Source organism: Peromyscus maniculatus, chromosome 23 (genome assembly GCF_049852395.1).
Source record: "Peromyscus maniculatus bairdii isolate BWxNUB_F1_BW_parent chromosome 23, HU_Pman_BW_mat_3.1, whole genome shotgun sequence".
Lineage (NCBI taxonomy): Eukaryota > Metazoa > Chordata > Mammalia > Rodentia > Cricetidae > Peromyscus > Peromyscus maniculatus.
In genome coordinates, this window is record NC_134874.1 from 54023643 (window position 1) to 54042214 (window position 18572).

Below are 18572 nucleotides of genomic sequence, written 5' to 3' on the forward strand. Positions count from 1 at the left end.
CAATTAATCCTTGACTGGAGTCTCCACACCTGTAAGCCAAGACCCCACCTAGATCCATCCAGGCTTATTTAATCTGACGCTCAATTGTCCATTACCCATAGAAGGTTGGCAAGTTCTTTTGAAAAACAAAACAAACAAACAAACCCCCCCCCCCAAAAAAAAGAAAGAAAAGAAAAAGAAAAAGAAACCATCTGGGCTGGGGATGGAGAAATGGATCAGCAGTCGAGAACACCTGTTGCTTTTGGTTCCCATCACCGTGGCGCTCACAACAGAGGATGAGGGTGTGCAAAGAGGCATGTTGGTAAGGTGTGACAGAAATGTTAGCAGTCTCTAGTGTGTGGGCTTTAAATCTGTGCAGTGATAAGGAGAGAGAAAACACGCACCATTGTCAGGAAAACAAAAACAAAAACAAAACCCAGAGAACAATGCCAACAGAATAGAATCCAGGGTGTATTCAAGACTCATAGGACTCAGGCGCTGGAGAGATAGCCCAATGGTTAAGAGCACTTGCTGCTCTTTCAGAAGGCCCTCTGGTGATGCCTTTAGGCACCTGTACTCATATGCATATAACCACACATAGACACACACACACACACACACACACACACACACACACACACACACAACTTGAGTTAAATGTAAAAATTAAAAGGAAATAATTTGAAAACATGTGGAACTGACTTACACGAGAAAGCGTTGGCCACACCACAACCTAAGGGTATGTGCAGCCTGAAGATGTTTTTACCGAAGGGGCGCTCAGGTAAGTTTGACTTCCACACAAGTTAGCGGGAGACGGTTAATCTCGACTGTCGACTCAATGGGAATTAGAATCACCATGGAAACAAACCTCTGGGCATAGTGTGTTGCGAAGGAGACTTTACCGGTCCAGCCAATAGCAATGAGAAGGCTCACTCTACATGTCGGTGGCACCATTGCATGCGCCCGGGTGCCAGCCTCGATTAAAAAGGAGAAAGTGAGCTGGCACAGCCCCTGTCACTCTCTGCTTCTCGACTATGGATGCGATGTTGCCAGTTTGCCTTGGGGTCCAGCTGCCGTGGCTCCCCCACAGACTGCACCCTCCAACTGGGACCCCTTTCTTTTTATCGAGTATTTTGTTGTCTCTGTAAGACTGGGAACTAACACAGTGTGGGAGGAGGCAGAATATTGGCATGCTAGCTCTCAAAACCTACGGATGCATTAAGTGGTAAAATGAGCTTGCGGATGAGATTAAGAATCTTGAGGTGGAGGGTTGGTAGGGTGGCTCAGCAGGTAACGGTGGGTGCTTGCCACCAAGCCTGAGGACCTGAGCTCAATCCCAGGGACCCACACAGCTGAAGAAAAGAACTGACTGGGCAAGTCGTCCTCTGACCTCCACCTGAGCGCCGTGCGTGAATGAACGAATGCAAGTGAATGAATTCATTCTTTACAAATGAATCTTGAGGTGGAAAGGTCGTCCCGAATTATCCAGGTTGGCCTGATGAAATCGCGCAAGTTGAGATTCTGAGCAGATTCTGTTCCCCTCCACCACCCCCACCCTGCCCCCTTCCTTCCTCCCTCCTACTCTCATTTCTTGTGTTTTTATACTTTAGAAAGCATGTTTTTCTTTCATCTCCCTCACCACCTGGCTGCGCCTCCACCAGAGCATCAGTCCCTACCCCCTGAACAACTGCTTGTCTACTTTCTGGTGGATGTGAGCACTCTTTAGACCCCCCACATGGAAGGAAACAAATGATATTTGTCTTTCTGGTTTATTTTGCTTGACGTGATGATCTCAAGTGCAACATATTTCCTACAATGACTTCGATTCATTCTTCTCTGTGGCTGAGCGAAAACTCCATCGTGTGCATATGTAATAACACTCTTGTCCACTTTTCTTTGGATGGACAGCTGGATTGAGTCCCTGCCTGGGCTATTGTAAACAGTGCCACAATCCACACAGGGGTGTGGTTATCTCTGTGGTGAACTCTCTTAGAGTCCTTCGGATAAATACAAAGAAGCGGCACACAGAGGGCGGTGCTGCTCCTTAGAGACGGCGGGAGCCTTTTCGCCATGGCTGCCGGGCCGGATCTCCGAATGGAATCAGGATGCCACGGTGTACGTGGGAGGTCTAGACGAGAAAGTAAGTGAACCGCTGCTGTAGGAGCTCTTTCTCCAGGCAGGGCCAGTGGTCAACACCCACATGCCAAAGGATAGAGTCACTGGCCAGCACCACGGCTATGGCCTTGTTGAGTTCTTGAGCGAGGAAGATGCTGACTATGCCATTAAGATTATGAACACGATCAAACCCTACAGGAAGCCCATACCGGTGAACAAGGCTTCAGCTCACAACAAAAACCTGGATGTAAGAGCCAACATTTTCTTTTTTTTTTTTTTTTTTTTTTTTTTTTTTTTTTTTGGTTTTTCGAGACAGGGTTTCTCTGTGTAGCTTTGCGCCTTTCCTGGAGCTCACTTGGTAGCCCAGGCTGGCCTCGAACTCACAGAGATCCACCTGCCTCTGCCTCCCGAGTGCTGGGATTAAAGGCGTGCGCCACATTTTCATTGGGAACCTGGACCCAGAAATCGACGAGAAGCCGCTTTATGATACTTTCAGCGCCTTTGGGGTCATCTTACAAACCCCCAAGGTTATGCGGGACCCCGACACTGGCAACTCCTTCATTAATTTTGCTTCGTTTGATGTCCGAAGACGCAGCTATTGAGGCCATGAATGGGCAGTACCTCTGCAACCACCCTATCACTGTGTCCTACGCCTTCCAGAAGGACTCTAAGGGCGAGCGCCATGGCTCAGCAGCTGAACGACTTCTGGCAGCCCAGAACCCACTGTCCCAGGCTGACCGCCCTCATCAGCTGTTTGCAGATGCACCCCCTCCGCCCTCTGCCCCCAGCCCTGTGGTTTCATCCCTCAGTTCTGGGCTTCCTCCACCAGGCATGCCTCCCCCTGGCTCCTTCCCACCTCCAGGGCCGCCTCCCGGAGCCCTCCCTCCTGGGATACCCCCAGCCATGCCCCCACCACCTCTGCCACCTGGGGCTGGAGGACATGCCCCCCCTCCCCCCCCCCCGCAGTGGGAACTCCAGGAGCTGGGCACCCTGGTCACGGGCATTCACATCCACACCCATTCCCACCAGGTGGGTCGCCCCATCCAGGGATGTCCCAGATGCAGCTGGCCCACCATGGCCCCCATGGCCTAGGACACCCCCATGCTAGGCCTCCAGGCTGTGGAGGGCAGCCACCACCCTGGCGGCCACCTCCCGGAATGCCTCATCCTGGACCTCCTCCGATGGGCATGCCTCCTCGAGTGCCACGACCTGCGCAGCTGGAGCAGGAAACCCAGCAAGGGACAGCGAGGTTAAACAGCACTCTAGACACCCAGTTTCAGCTTGTCAGGGAAGTAGTTGTCTTTATTCGTACCAACATGGGCTTATATACCCCTCCAACAGCAGGAGTCAAGGAATGGTTACTCTGTATCCAGAGGCAAGCTGGACACTGCTTTCCAAACAGGAAAAGCCACAGGGGAACTGATCCCCAGCACCCTCTGGAACCCAACTGCACATTTTTCACACAAACAACTTAACTGGGACAGGACAAAAAAGGTTATTTAAAATTAAGGCAGCAAACTTACTGACCTCGAGGGCCTCCTTTTGGATCTCCCATGGGTCATCCAGGTCCCATGCCTCCACACGGGATGCGAGGGCCTCCTCCACTGACGCCCCCTCATGGATACACTGGTCCTCTGAGACCTCCTCCGTATGGCCCCCACCTCCTCCCTATGGCCCCCACCTCCTCCCTATGGCTACCAGCGGGCGGAGGGGGGGCTCCCTCCACCCAGACCCACCCCCACGGCCCCCAGTTCCACCTCGTGGTCCACTCCGGGGCCCACTTCCTCAGTAAACTACCATCCTTTGTCTCCCTCCTACGTCCCCCCAGTATCTTGGGTCAAGCAGAGTCGCTGTAGCTAATGTCCTGACCCTCTCAGCAACTCTGTCCCCGTTTCTATGTCATTTTTGTCCCCAGGGGGTTTTCTCTTCATCTTTGTTTTAAAATGTTGGTCCTAATTGTTTTACACATGTATAGAGAAAATAAAATTCTACTTCTTGTTTACAAAAAAAGAAAGAAAGAAACAAACAAACAAAGGAAGAAACAAGGAAAGAAAGAAAGAAACAAAGAGAGAGAGAGAGAGAGAGAGAGAGAGAGAGAGAGAAAGAAAGAAAGAAAGACCGCACAGCTGGGTCCTATGGTCCTTGTATTTTCAGGGTGTGTGTCTTTAACAGACTGCCACGCTCACTTACATATCGGCTGCATTAACTTGTGCCTTCCCACAAGTGGTGTGAAGCAGCCCCTCCCCCTGTGCTTGCCAAGGTATGTTGTTGGTTTTACTTGATGGTATCCTTTCTGACTGGGGTAAGGTGGAATTTCAAGGTAGTATTGCAAACAAAATTGGGCCTTAAAGATCCCTGGAAACATGGGTGAGACGGAAGTATGCTGAGAAGGCCTCCCCTGCTCCGTCTGACATGGTTTTAACCAAATATCGGATAATAAAGGATTCCCCAGAAATTTTTGCTCTGAACATACAATGGAATACAGGATGTGGTTTTTATTACAGAATATTTAACAATATGCAAGATGTCCTTGAAATATTAAAGGAAGAAAACAAGTTACAAAGGGCAGGCCAGGTCTGGCTCCAGAGCAGTCTAGCCAAACTTAGCTTATCAAGAACGCTGTAAATCCTCCACAGAAAGCCTTGCATATTGCCTCACCCCGACCACTCCCTTGACCACTCCACATGCTGACCTGTTTTTCTAAAAGTCTCAAACCAAACCTCAGTGCTTATCAGAGTTTGTAATTATGTATTTTATTATGAAGCAGGTTTTAATTACTATTTATGCTCATGATTATAAATTCAACAAAAGCATAAAGTATGCCTGCTTTCACTCACCATTCCCCCTCTAGGATCAAGGAGACAATAAATACTTAATAAATATTTATTGAGTGGCCCACAGTTAACTTTTGTGTTCATAAAATATTGCTGCCTTAAAACTGTCTCGTGGCAGCATTTCCTATGCTTTGGGGCCTGAGAATGAAAGTCAAATATACTTCAAATTGATTCATTTCAATGACAAAATTCTCCAAATGGATAAGGCAGGTGATTTATTCTAATTGGAGAATCTTGAAGTCTTGAAATTAATGAGTTTTCATAATGCAGGGCAGATGTGGTACCCATTGGGGATATTTAACAAGGCAAGGCAGGTTCTAGATGTAGACAATAGACTCGCAGCTGCTTCTCATGATGCTGCCCAGAGACAGGAAGTGAAGTGCCTGTGATGACGTGGAAGAGTCAGACCTAGGACTGTAGGATTCATTCTACATTCATTCTACAGTTCATCTGCCAATCAAACAAATGAGTAAGTAGGCACGTCAGATTGACCCAAGTCACTTGCTTGACCGTGTCTGGAAATAGTAAAGCAGGGGAAGATTCCTGGCAGTACACGGTGTACGCTGCTCCCCTGCCCCTCTAAAACAAGACCATGTTCATCTTTTGAACCTCCGAGCATCCCCCTACATGACTTTGTGGCCCTAATAAACCCTGGTCAAGACCAACTGTTCAGTTGGCTTATCACAGTCCATCACTGCAGGGAAGTCAGGGAGAAAGTGAGGCAGAAACCATGGAGGAACGCTGCTCACTGGGGGTTCCCTATGGCTCACTCAGCCTGCTTCCTTATGTCCCCCAGGATCTCCTGCCCAGGGGTGGCTCCATCTACACTGGGCTGGACTCGGCCACATCAATCATTAATGAGGAAAATGCCTCTACACTCACCTACAGGTCATTGTGATGGGGGCATTTTCTCAGTGGAGGTTCTCGGGGGGAAAATGTACCACTCATCCCTCTTCTCAGCTGACCTTGGCTTGTGTCAATTAAGCTGCACAACATGCATATAAAGAGCACTGGTCCATTCACTTACACTGTGTTTTTCCTATTATTGAAAATAGAGCCGGGCGGTGGTGGCGCATGCCTTTAATCCCAGCACTCGGGAGGCAGAGCCAGGCGGATCTCTGTGAGTTCGAGGCCAGCCTGGTCTACTAAGTGAGTTCCAAGAAAGGCACAAAGCTACACAGAGAAACCCTGTCTCAAAAACCAAAAAAAAAAAAAAAAAAAAAAAAGTTTTTTTTTTTTCCTCACATAACATACCCTGATTTCACTTTCTCCTCCCAGTTCCTCCCCAAGTCTCTTCCATACGGACTCACCCCCTTTCTGTCTCTCATTAGAAAACAAACAGGCATATAATATAATATAAAACGATGAAACAAAAACTAACACATCAGAATAGGATAAAAGAAACAGAAGGAAAAGAGTCTGAGAAAAGGTACAAGAAACAGAGAGCAGCTCCTCGGCCCCACATCATATGACCGGGGGTCGGGTGGAGGGTGGGATGTGGGGGGCGGGGGGTAATTCCGCCAAACAAGGTCTGGGGATTCCAGCCCCAGCCCATCACAGAACTCCAGCGGCACTTCCACATCAGTCAGGAAGCATGGCCCAACCCAGCGTCACAACGAACTGCGTGGGACAAGAACTGAGCGGGGACCCCCCCTCCCCTCTGCAAGCCTGGGGCTGTCCTCCCCGGGCCCACCCGGCACCTTGCAGTACCAGCCAAATGGGCACTGTTAGAGTGAGCGGAGGTGTGATGTTATGTGAGAAAGAGAAAGAAAGAGACTCAGTGGTTCAGGCCCTGTGGGCACAGGCATATCTGGAGAGGCGAGAGAGGAAGGGGGTGGGCTGAGGTGAGTGACTTGATTGCCACAGAGCCAAGGTGATGTCACGGCATGCCTGTGATATGTTAAGGCATCCTGATACAGGGAGTTTTCCTTATTGTAACTCATGAAGCTGCTTTACAGAAAATCACACATTAGAAAATTCAACACAACAGAGGCCTGTCTCAAATGGGGCAGACACGACTCTTCACGGTTCAGCAGATTCTCCCAGGCGGCCAGATCCCCCACAAACACAGAGCCATGAACTCCAGCTCCATTCACTAACACGGCCAGGGAAGTCAACCTCACTCTCCACAGGGACACTGTCATCACATGGACAGTTCCAGAATTTTCCATCATGAAAGCCAAACTCCTCAGACCCCATGTCTCACACCATCTTCCTCCCCATGACTTGGAACACACTCTGTGTGTGTTGGGGCGGTGGGGGTGGGGGGGGAGAGGTTTACCACAATTGTTTCCAACTTCACCTTGTACTTGTGACTTCCAAGCCACTGAATCATACAGTCCCTTCTGTCCCCTCCTAATGGACCTCTTGGCAGGTTGAACACAATGGAACATTTGCTTCTTGAAAGACCTCCCCTGCTTTCCCTTACGGCACACCCCTGGCATCCAGCGCACACCCCTTAGAAACACACATCAACGTGTCCCTTCACAGGCTGTCCCTTCCCTTGACTCTGCTTCCTCTGCAGCTCATTCTACCCACTCCTGAGGTGGTGAGGGAGGCCTTTGAAATGTTCACGGTAGGGCTGGAGAGATGGCGCAGGGGTTAAGAGCACTGGCCGCTCTTCCAGAGCGGCCCTAAGTTCCCAGCACTCACACCAGGAGGCTCCTAACTGTCTGTAACTCCAGCTCCAGGGGATCTGACCCATCATGAGCACTACACTCACAGGCACATACCCCCGCGCAGACAGACACACATCTACACCTAACTCCAATATGAAAGCCCTGACGTCACTAAGCCCGACTTCCACATCCAGCTGCTTGCTGCCCATCACCGACACTCCATGGCTCAGCGACAGTGGTGGCTGAGGAACAGTCCCCACTTGCTTTCATGTTGGAGGCCATCGCCGTGGCTAGTCCCTCTGGCTTTGAACCCCATAGCCACTGGCTACATTTCAGCCTTCTTTAGTCTTTGGGATCTTCACCCCCAAATCACCTTCTCAGCCAGGCCCTCTGACTAGTCCCCCACAGAGAAGCCCCTATGCCTCAGCCAGCCTTCTGCAGCTCTGGCCACCAGTACTGCGCTGCTGTGATTGTCTCAGAAGCCAGCTTTTTGTCACGGTACCTTATTCCTGAAAATCCCCCTCCCCCGCCTTTAAAGAGAGAACCACAGCCCAAACCAGATGATAAACAAAACCTTTTTTTTTTTTTTAATTTTATTCTATAGAAAGGAGGAAAACACATTTTGCAGGTGACTTGTTTAGAGGGCTCGGTGACGTAAACAATAGCACCTTTTCATGCCGGTTATTCAAAGATGGCAGGAGCGAAGCAGTGAAGGGGGGCAAAGGGCACCCTTGTAAGTCTGTTTAGTGTACTTAACGGCGTATTGATTGATCTTCTTCCACAGAAACGACGTCCCCATGAATGCAAGCACCACAGGCATCCTTACAAATGTCTACTGTGTTGTGAGTCTCTGAGGTCCTCCACACGCATCCATAACAATGATGGATGCAGGCGTACTGAATGTCTTCCATCAATCAGGACACGCAGAGAACACTGGCATTTACGCGCCCCTGCATAGCATCATTCCTCAGGCCGGCGCGCGATTATGTTTCCAAGGATTCCACAAAGGTTATTTTTGTATCTCGGCTTCTGATTTAGTTGTGAGATGTAAAAAATCCTACATTGTCGGGCAATGAGTTGGGTCCTGAGAAACGGCTTAAAAGTAAAAATGACCCCACCAGGTAATCCACACATAAATCCTTGGTGCTAAATCCTTAGGATAAAAATATCCACTGGTAAAGAAACCCTTACTTAAAGGGAAAGAGAACATTGAAGAGGATGCATGTGCCCTGAAAAATCTAGGCTCAAAATTAAGGCTTTTTTTTTAAGATATCAATTCTCAGTTGGTATTCGAATAGTCGGTCTGTCATTTGCTCTACATCAAAGCATAATATCTTTATAAACTGTGTTTTTAATTTCTGTTGCCTTTTCCTAAGGTGTTTAGCTTGCATTGATTGTTTTCCTGCTCTGTGAGTGTTCCCAATTTCTCAATTCCTGTCCTGCACACTCCTCCCCAGCCTCTCTCTAGTCTCAACGAACAGAGAAAATGCAGAATCAGAAGTAAACTGAAGATGTTTTATTCATGGTGAGGCTTCTCTACTTGCAAAAAGAAACAAACTCAACCCCGTTATCTAGAGATACCAGGGAAGGATCCCCAGAGCCAGCGGAAGGCCCAGATCCTAACAGAGAGGAAAGGCTGGACAACACAGGTCTTCATGTTCAGACGTGCTGGCTTCCGTCCTGTTCAATGAAACTGTTCTCTGGCTGGTAACACTTCATGAGCAGAGGTGGGGTGGGGGCAGACTGAAGGCTTTGAGCAGAGGTGGGGGGTCAGGGGGATTGAAGGCTCCCCTGCACTGTACCCATCCCCCAGGGCATTACTGCAATGTCAAAAAGGTAAGTGCTATGACAGCAAGGGCCACACTCACAGCTGTATCAGCAAGGATGCTGGAGTCATCCGCACGACACCCAGAAACCCTTATGGTCCTTGTCATTCACTGGACTGTTCTCAGTCCACTTGCTGGCTGAACCACAAAATCCAAGTTTTCACAGACTGAATCCAGTGTGATCCACCAGACCACAGCACTGGCACAGACTAGTCCTGATACTTAACTGAATTTGGAAAAGGAGGTATTGCATGAATTTGGACACAAGTCAAAAGTAAGCTACATGGGGAAAAAAAATACATTGTTAAAAAAATAAACACACGAAGACTTTTGGCGGTGTGGCTTTGAACCTACGGGGTTTAGAAGCCTTCTAAGCAAGGTTAATGAACTGCGGAGGAAAACATAAAGGAAAACATTACAATATACAAAACTTAGGAGCTTGAGATCCAATCATGTGCAAATACATTTTTATAACAAAATCACCTCGCTTTAAATGTTAACACACAACATTTTTCATACATTAATACTGAACTGTTAAATTACTACATATTAAAAATTATGGCTTGAAAATGAGGGCTGCTTCAGAGCACTTTATTCCAATTTCATTCTGTAAGGACCCAGGGAAATTGACCAACCCCACGCCACCCTTCTAGGAGGGTGGAGGCTGCAGCCACCAGGGTGGAGGCTGGCTCTCCTGGGCCAGAAGCAAGTTACTATGTAACACTCAGAAAAGCAAGAGTTAACCAGCTCCAGGTGCAGCTCCAATCCTGGGACCCCCATAGGATTGGCTGACACCCGGGGGACCTGTGGACCCAGCATCCTAACTCTGGGCGACACCCTGTACGCTCACCACAGCAGAGGGCTTCCGAGAGAATGGTACCAACGCATAACCTCAAAAGCAGCAGAAACCTCAGCAGATGGCTCTGAGCCTCTGTTTCTGGGGTGCAACCGTTAGAGAAGGTAAAACAGCAACCATGAGAGCCAGAGGATTTCACACTGAGTTTTACGCTTTATGAATCAGCCTCAGTATCTCATTCCTGCCGAGTTCCCGGGGAATAATTCCCACCATCAATGGGACCCTTTAAAGCAGTGCATCTCAACCTCTCTACTGCTGACACCCTTTCATAAATTCCTCATGCTGCGGTGACCCCCCCCCCAGCCATTTCCGTTGCTACATCGTAACTGTAACTTTGCTACTGTTTCCAATTGTAATGTAAATATCTGTGCTCTCTGGTGGTCTTAGGTGACCCCTGTGAAAGGGTCACTTTACCCCCAAAGGGGTCACGACCCACAGGTTGAGAACTGCTGGCTTAAAGGTGCATCCACTGGCAATCCATGTCAGAAGACTCGATGTTTACACAGCGTAACAGTGAGCCGTAGCCTTGTGTTAGAATCCCCAATACAATGAAGAGAACAGAAAAGGACTTCCGGTACCATTTATTTCCTGTGACAGTCACAAAGCCCAGAAAAAAAAAAAAAAAGGCACAGTAATCACTGTGTTAACAATAACAACATCCATCAAAACAAGTGATCTCCCCCAGTTTCCCCCAAGAGTCCACCCATCAAGAAATACCCTCTTTCCACACAGGCTGAGACGTGTCTGTTTCCTGTGGCCTACACAAGCAGCCGAACCACAGCCCAGCCGATGGGGCGGATCTCTTCGCCTGCTCCTCCCAGGTTCTGGGTCTATAATTCTTCTCTTGGATCCTTCTGTGTCTCCCGTGTGGCGTCGCCCTCCTCGCCGGGTGCCAGCCAGGTGAGGTACACCTCCACCGGGTCAATGTGCCAGTGTTTGTGAAACGATACGGGAATCTGATGGGAGAGGTAGTCCTTGGGGTAGTCGACTGGCCGAGCCTGCACAAAGAACATGGTTATGGTTTCCCGGGGTTAGGAACAATCTCGGCCCATGCCTCCGCAGTAAGGGGAACAAACAACAAAGAGCCACCACACTCAGTCCCAAAGGGGACGTCCCCATCAAATCCCCCACCCAGGGCTCAAGGAACCCTACAGGCCAGGAGGTGGGAAGACTGTCAGGGCCAGAGGGGGTGGAGGCCACCAAGGAAACAAGGCCTTGAAGACACAACAGGACCAATGCACGCATGAACTCGCCGAGACTGTGGCAGCATGCACAGGGTCTGAGCAGACCTGCGTAGGTCTAAGTCAGACAGGGTCCCAGAGCTGAGGAGGGCGTGGACACACGCCCCCATCCCTAACCCAGAAGCTCTCTCCAATTGATAACTGCTTGCAAAGGAAAAACTAGTTCTCTCCAATGGAGTCTCACTGGGTATACAAACCGCTCTTACGGCTAGGCCCCATGCTCCGCAGAGGACGGCCAACACAGGATGAACTCACTGCTATTTTTAGAGGGATTTTGTTGATGATTTTTTTTGTTTGTTTGTTTTATTTTTGTCTCAGTGTTTTGTCTGGCCTCCCCCCCCCCCCTTTACAGGTCTTTTGATTATATACTATGGTTTCCGATTTTGTGTTTTTATGAGACTTCTGTGCGTGCAAATGTGTGTGTATCTAAATCTCTATGTGTTTTTTTTTCTTTTTCTTTGTGTGTGTGTGTGTGTGTGTGTGTGTGTGTGTGTGTGTTTTGTTTGGCTCTTCTATTCTGGTTTGTTTCTTTTTACTTTATCTTATTTTTGTTTTTAGATCCCTGTTGGTTTTCTAAAGAGAGAAAGGGTGTGTAGATTTGTGTGTGTGTTGGTGGGTGGGGTAGAGGAGGCTCCGGGAGGGGTGACTGTACTCAAAATGTATTATATGAAAAAAAATCTATTGTCAATTTAAAAAGAAAATGATTGGCTCAGCAAATGAAGGTGCCTGAGGACCTGGTTCCATCCCTAAAGCCCATACCTTGAGGGGGAGACCTGATTCTAGCAAATTCTCATCTGGCCATAACATGCACAGTGTGATGGCATCCTTCATCCACACACACAGTAAGTAAAGGTAGATCTTTTAAATTATTATTTCAAAATAACATTTTGTGTTGCTTTTTTGAGACAGGATCTCTCTACATAGCCCAGGCTGGCCTGGAACTTTCTATGTAGAGCAGGATGGCCTTGAAGTCAGAGATCTGCTTGCCTCTGCCTCCTGAGTGCTGGGATTTAAAGCCTGCCACAACAGCTGGCCCAGGACAAACGCTGATTCAGATCGCCACCGCTTCGCTTTAATATGCGATAGTGACTATGGGAGCCTTGAAGCAAGAAGGGACATATTTTCAACTGCTTTCCCTCAAATTCCGTATCTGCTGTCTTTAATTTCTCAAATGCTTTACTTTCTAAGTCTGCTTTCCACACTTTGCTTCCGGGAGACTGTTCCAGCATGCTAATAAAGCAGTTTGCTCCATGAATCACTTAAGTCAGCACCATGTGATATTTGATTAAAAAACAAAGGAAGAAAACGTATTTAGTGGGTCTCTTCTGAGAAACTGCCACGCCTGGGTTATGCAGGAGCTGGGGCAAGGTGTTCTCAGGGCCTGGCCACCTACTGCGCCAACAGATCCAGGTGGCAGCCTTCAGAAAAGGAACCACAGGCTCACTGCAGGGAAGGGCAGTGTGATTCTGGCCTAGAGGTACAAATGAAAACAGGTCCTAACCCTAAGGAAAACTATAAGGGTTTACTACCATCACCGTCCAGATTCTCTACAACTCAGAAAAGGCAGAAAAGGCAGGACGAGACAGGCCCCACAGTGACAGGATCGAGGTCAAAAGCCACAGCGCTCCAAGGCAAATTGAAACCAGACATGATTTGGTTCGCATTAACCAAAGCATTCCATTCCTGTCGGTGTCCTTAATTTGCCTATAAATTTATAGAGCAATTTGTTTTATATAGTAAATTATTGCGCTTACGATATTAAAATTGTCTCAATTTTAAGATGATGACACAACACACCTTTTTGGATTCTTTTATTTGATGTGTAGGAGTGTTTGCCTGCAGGTATGCGTGTGTATGACATGCGTGCCTGGTGCCCACGGAGGTCAGGAGAAAGCACTGGATCCCTGCCATGGGAGTTACAGATGATACAGAGCATGGGCACTGGGAACCGAACCTGGGTCCTCTGCAAGAATAGCAACAAGCTTCTCTGGTGATGGTTGAGTGAGCCACTGACCTAAGGGTAGAGCGGTGGAGATGTGGCCTATTTTTGTTAGCTCCATATCAAAACTGACTATGTTGGCTGACATATTTGTAAGTCTTCATCTCTTCTTCCCCAAGCCAATGAATCTCTTCTGGAAGCAGAGCTTTTCTTTATTCCAGTGAGGCACACACAGGAAAAAATGATGTTCCCTGTAACCACACTGAAAGGGTAGGGGTCAGGCAGAATGCAGTGACTTTGGGCACGAAGGACTCGCATCCCAGTATTCATATTCAAAAGGACATAGAGCAGGGGATTTTTGGAAATCACTGCTTCTCAACTTATTGTTAGTTTTTATTTGATGTCCAGAGTCCTGAAATCATTATTTTTAACAAATCCTTGTCCAGTTTAATATCTGTATTTTGTGCAGAGAACTCACTGGCCATTGCATACTGTCATATCCATTAGTGAAATCGGATTTTGGAAGGGTTGATCTAACATTCCTTAGAGTCCCCTTCTAAACCTAGGATTTCATAATGATATGCCCTGGCAGGAACAGAAAGTAGGCAGCCTGGCCAGTACTGCCACTGAGAACACCCTATGACCCCCCTCTCCATCTCTCACACAGCAGGAATCTGAGGGGTGGGCACAACTTCTCAGACTCTCTCAGCACCAAGACAGCGTGGAGATCTGGGTTTAGACATTGCGAATGTCAAGCCCTCTCTGAATCTGCTCACACTCTAAAAGCTGCTGAAGCCCGTGGACATGGCAGTGCCGGCTGGGGGAACAGGTTGCAAACACTCTGTGACTTCACACAGGGTTCAGGCTTACCACGGGAATGAAAGGAAACACCGTGAGGAACAACACGTAACTCCAAAGAAATCGTTTCTGAATTATCTTCAAAGGACTTTCACTTCGGGATTACGTTATCTTTCTGTCTCTCTGCCTTATCATTTTATTGACTAATGTATTTTATCCTAGGAGGAAGGGGCTGCTATAGGACAATCCAATTAATCTTGATAAGTGACTTCCCTTACACACAAACAGTTTTAATTATTTTTCCAGGGGTGAAACACTGTGACATAAAACATCATAACACAGAGCCTGAGAGGGAGAGACAGGGAATAATTCACTTTCTGAGTTATCGTAAAGATAGCACAAGACACAGGCTGAAATGGGAAAAACCTCTGGAGGCCTGGGCGCATCTGTGCCTTCCCCGGGGCCCAGGAGTAAGGGTTCCTGTGAGCATCATGTGCCTCCCCCGGGGCCCAGGAGTGAAGGGTCCCGTGAGCCTCGTTTTACAAAGGTTTATTCTCAACCTCCCTGTGTTTTCTCAGACACCAATATGGGTTCTATCTTTGTTGCTAATGCTTATATTTTCTTTGCTTTGTTCAAGTTGTTTTTCTATGGTGAAATTCCACCGTGCTCAGTTTTCTATGTTGCTGTGCTAGCATTTACTACTTATTACTGTAGGAGAGAGAGAGAGAGAGAGAGAGATTCAGAGGAAGGGGCTGGAGAGATTGCTCAGTAATTAAGAGCATTTGATGCTCTTGCAGAGGACCTGGGTTCAGTTCCCAGCACCCACACAGTGGCTCACAACCATCTGTAATCCCAGTTCTGGGGATCCAGTGCCCTCTCCTGGCCTCTCAGGGTACTTCACACAGGTAGAGCACAGACACACATGCAGGCAAAACACCCACATAAAGATAGTAATAATAATATAAGTCGGGCGGTGGTGGCGCACGCCTTTAATCCCAGCACTCGGGAGGCAGAGCCAGGCGGATCTCTGTGAGTTCGAGGCCAGCCTGGGCTACCAAGTGAGCTCCAGGAAAGGCGCAAAGCTACGCAGAGAAACCCTGTCTCGAAAAACCAAAAAAAAAAAAAAAAAGATAGTAATAATAATTTTAAATAATTTTAAAAGTGCAGAGGCTATATTTTGAATATATGGTGGGCCCTTAAAATATACATGTATCTACATTCAAATGTCAAAAAGCTTCATATTTCTTAAAAAGGATATGTGCATAGTGAATGGATGTGAATTACAAATTATTATTTTTAGAACATTAGTTGACTAGGTTCTTAAAATATTACTAAAATTAATGGGAAGAATTCCCTTTTCCAACTCCGAAATTCATATCAAGGAAACATGAGAACCATGGCCCCTATAAACATCATTTTATCCTTTTACTGACTAATGTAATCCTTTTATTGATTTTCTGTAATCTGGGAAACAGGTTCAGACACCACCTTGAAATTCAGTGGACTTTAGCCACCTGTTTAAAAGTAAACCAAGGAGAAAAAGCCCAGAAAAACTCCACAAGCCAAAGTAAAAGCAGGCTCCCTTAAACCTGCATCTCTCCAACGGATGCCAGCCCGGAAAGACACAAGTTCTTCTTTCCTGTCCAGGGCAGCAATTTCGGCTGACATCTATGGCTTCACTTCCTGTCCCCCAAATCAATGTCTGTCTACCTTCCCGAAGGAGAAGAGAGGAGGGGAGGGGAGAGCAGAGAAAAGGGAAGGGGAGGGAAGAGGGAAGGGGAGAGGAGAGGAGAGGGCAGGGGAGGGGAGAGGAGAGGGGAGGGGAGGGGAGAGGAGAGGGGAAGGGAGAGGAGAGGAGAGGGGAGGGGAGGGGAGAGGAGAGGAGAGGAGAGGGGAGGGAGGGGAGAGGATGTGTGCTTCCTAGTCCTACTTGCAAGGCCACTGGTCCAACATCACTTGGTTTTCTGGATGTTGTTGCCTCGTCTTTATGATGCACATGACATGCACAAGATCTGCTAAGGACATCCCTCATGGAAGGGCTGGAGAGATGGCTCAGTGGTTAAGATCACGGACTGCTCTTCCAGAGGACCCAGGTTCAGTTCCCAGGACCCACACGGCGTCTCACAACCATCCAAAACTCCAGATTCATGGAACAGGATGCCGTTTTCTGAGCTCCGTGGGCACAGGCATGTGCATGATACACCTACATACATGCAGGCAACACACACACACACACACACACACACACGTGTGAAAAATAAAAAGAACATCCCCCACGGAACCTATCCTATTCCCTAAGATTATTTTCAAAACATGAGGGGAGAAAGAAACAGACGCTCTCAGTGAGAGGGGAAGCGAAACATTTTCTCACCTGATGGAAGAGGGGGCTGTGGGTCACAGGGACCCCCAACCCGCTGAAGCACATGCCCAGGACCATGTCGTCGGGAGCATCATTGCTGTAGCATCGGCAGCTGCTGGCAAGAAGTCTCCGGATGGCTTCCCTGCTGAAGACCATGCTGGTGGGAGCGGACAGAAAAGGAGTTAGGGGGGTTAGCGCCATGCAGCCAGTTCCCGGGGATGGAGGGCTACGGCTGAGGGGCCGCACTCCTGAGGACGGTGCCCATCCCTGACGCGGGCACATCACTGACACGGGCCCATCACTGACGCGGGCACACTTCCACTGACTCCGCACATTCACTGTATGAAAGCAAAATCACTGCGAGAGACGGTTCCCGACCCAGTAGACAGCTGTGTGTGTCTCCCCTATAAACGAACGCTACGTGACCGTGGTTTCCCTAACATTACTGTCTTTGTTCTCTGTCATCTAGAAAGGGAGCTTCCCTGGAGAAAACACCTCACCTGCGGGCATTTTCTGGGTGAATAATTGATGCAGGAGGGCTCGGCCCACTGTGGGTGGTGACAGCACTGGGCAGGTAGTCCTGGGCTGTGTCAGGGCAGGCGGAGGAAGCCACGGGGAAGAGGTCAGAGTCCCTCCATGACCTCTGCTCACAGAGTCCCTCCATGACCTCTGCTCAGCTCCCGCCTGGACTTCCCTTCATGGTGGACTGCAAACTCCGAGATGAGATTAACCCTTTCCTCCCCGAGTTGCTTTTGGTATCTGTCACAGCAACAGAAAAGTATCTGACGGAGGGGTGGGCAGACCGTGACATATCTTCAACAGTGCCGTGACACCATTTGGCCTGGGATGTGGGGACTTCAGCCCACTGTGGTATTTCTATGCTTCCCTCAGCATCCTAGGCAGCAAAGGCCTTTCATTTCTTTTCTTTCTTTCTTTTCTTTCCGAGACAGGGTTTCTCTCTGTGTAGCTTTGGAGCCTGTCCTGGATCTCGCTCTGTAGCCCAGGCTGGCCTCAAACTCACAGAGATCCGCGTGGCTCTGCCTCCCGAGTGCTGGGATTAAAGGCGTGCGCCACCAGCGCCCAATCCTCCCGGGCTCCCCTTGATAGCTGAGCCCTTGGTTCATCTGACAGTAGGGGCCCCAGACGGAGGGAGGATGGTTAGCTGCTGCCCGTGGTGGTCTGTGCCGCAGAGGCGGCCGCAGGGGCAGCCACACATTCTTACAGAGTGTCAAGGGAGCCAGTCCCTGCGTGGGCCTCGATGGAGCCTCGTCGGGATCCCGCAGCCGCGGTGGGCGGGGTGAGCGGAGTGGGCGGGGTGAGCGGAGTGGGCGGGGTGAGCGGAGTGGGTGGGGTGAGCGCACCCACCCCAGGCAGCAGAGGTGCTCTGTAGTAATGACCTCGGGGTGAATTTATCACTCTCCCCTGATAAATTCTTTTTGAAAGAGAGAAGGGTTTCTGGTTTCCTTTCTGGTCCTCTTCAGGTCACAACGCCCCAAAGGTGGCGCAGCTGAACTAAAATCCATGCACGTCTTCTCACAACCCAGTGCACGCACGCACGCACGCACGCACGCACGCACGCACGCACGCACGCAGCAGGCACTCAAATGAGTTCAATGTGTAAAACGACTCAGCAAAGCGTCCTCTGCAAAGATCTTCCACGAGTCCACCTACCAGGACGGCGCTGGAGGAAGACTGTGCAGACCGTGGTTAGAAAAGTGATTCTCCACCCACCGGGGTCTGCTGAACGCAGCTACACACCAGAGACAAGCGCAGGGAAGGTCAGTGCAAACGCCAGGGACGACAGTGCAAACACCAAGAACACAGTGCAAACACCAGGACTGATAGTGCAAACACCAGGACGACAGTGCTGCTGGTCTCGCTAAAATGCAGTTGATTGAGCAACAACCAGAAGTTCTTCCTAAGCTGACACATAAGGAAACACAAGTGTGCAAGAAGGAGGGCTGAAGTTCCCATCATTATACACGGGAGAAACTGCGAGTCTGCAAA

At 48.9% G+C, this 18572-nt stretch overlaps 1 protein-coding gene and 1 pseudogene across 2 annotated transcripts in view; one reads left to right on the forward strand and one right to left on the reverse strand.

Moving 5' to 3' along the window:
- The first annotated feature begins 202 nt into the window (after positions 1 to 202).
- Positions 203 to 3898, forward strand: LOC102903606 (splicing factor 3B subunit 4-like; annotated as a pseudogene).
- A 6896-nt stretch (positions 3899 to 10794) lies between these two features.
- The window catches only part of B3glct (beta 3-glucosyltransferase), a 97225-nt gene continuing 89447 nt past the window's right edge, over positions 10795 to 18572 (reverse strand). For both annotated transcript variants that reach the window (XM_076561221.1, XM_076561220.1), the window contains exons 14-15: positions 16578 to 16722; positions 10795 to 11226 (exon numbers count right to left, since the gene is read on the reverse strand). In XM_076561221.1, coding sequence (XP_076417336.1) covers positions 11059 to 11226; positions 16578 to 16722 — 313 coding nt within the window. In that variant the 3' untranslated portion in view covers positions 10795 to 11058. The remainder of the gene's footprint in view (positions 11227 to 16577; positions 16723 to 18572) is intronic.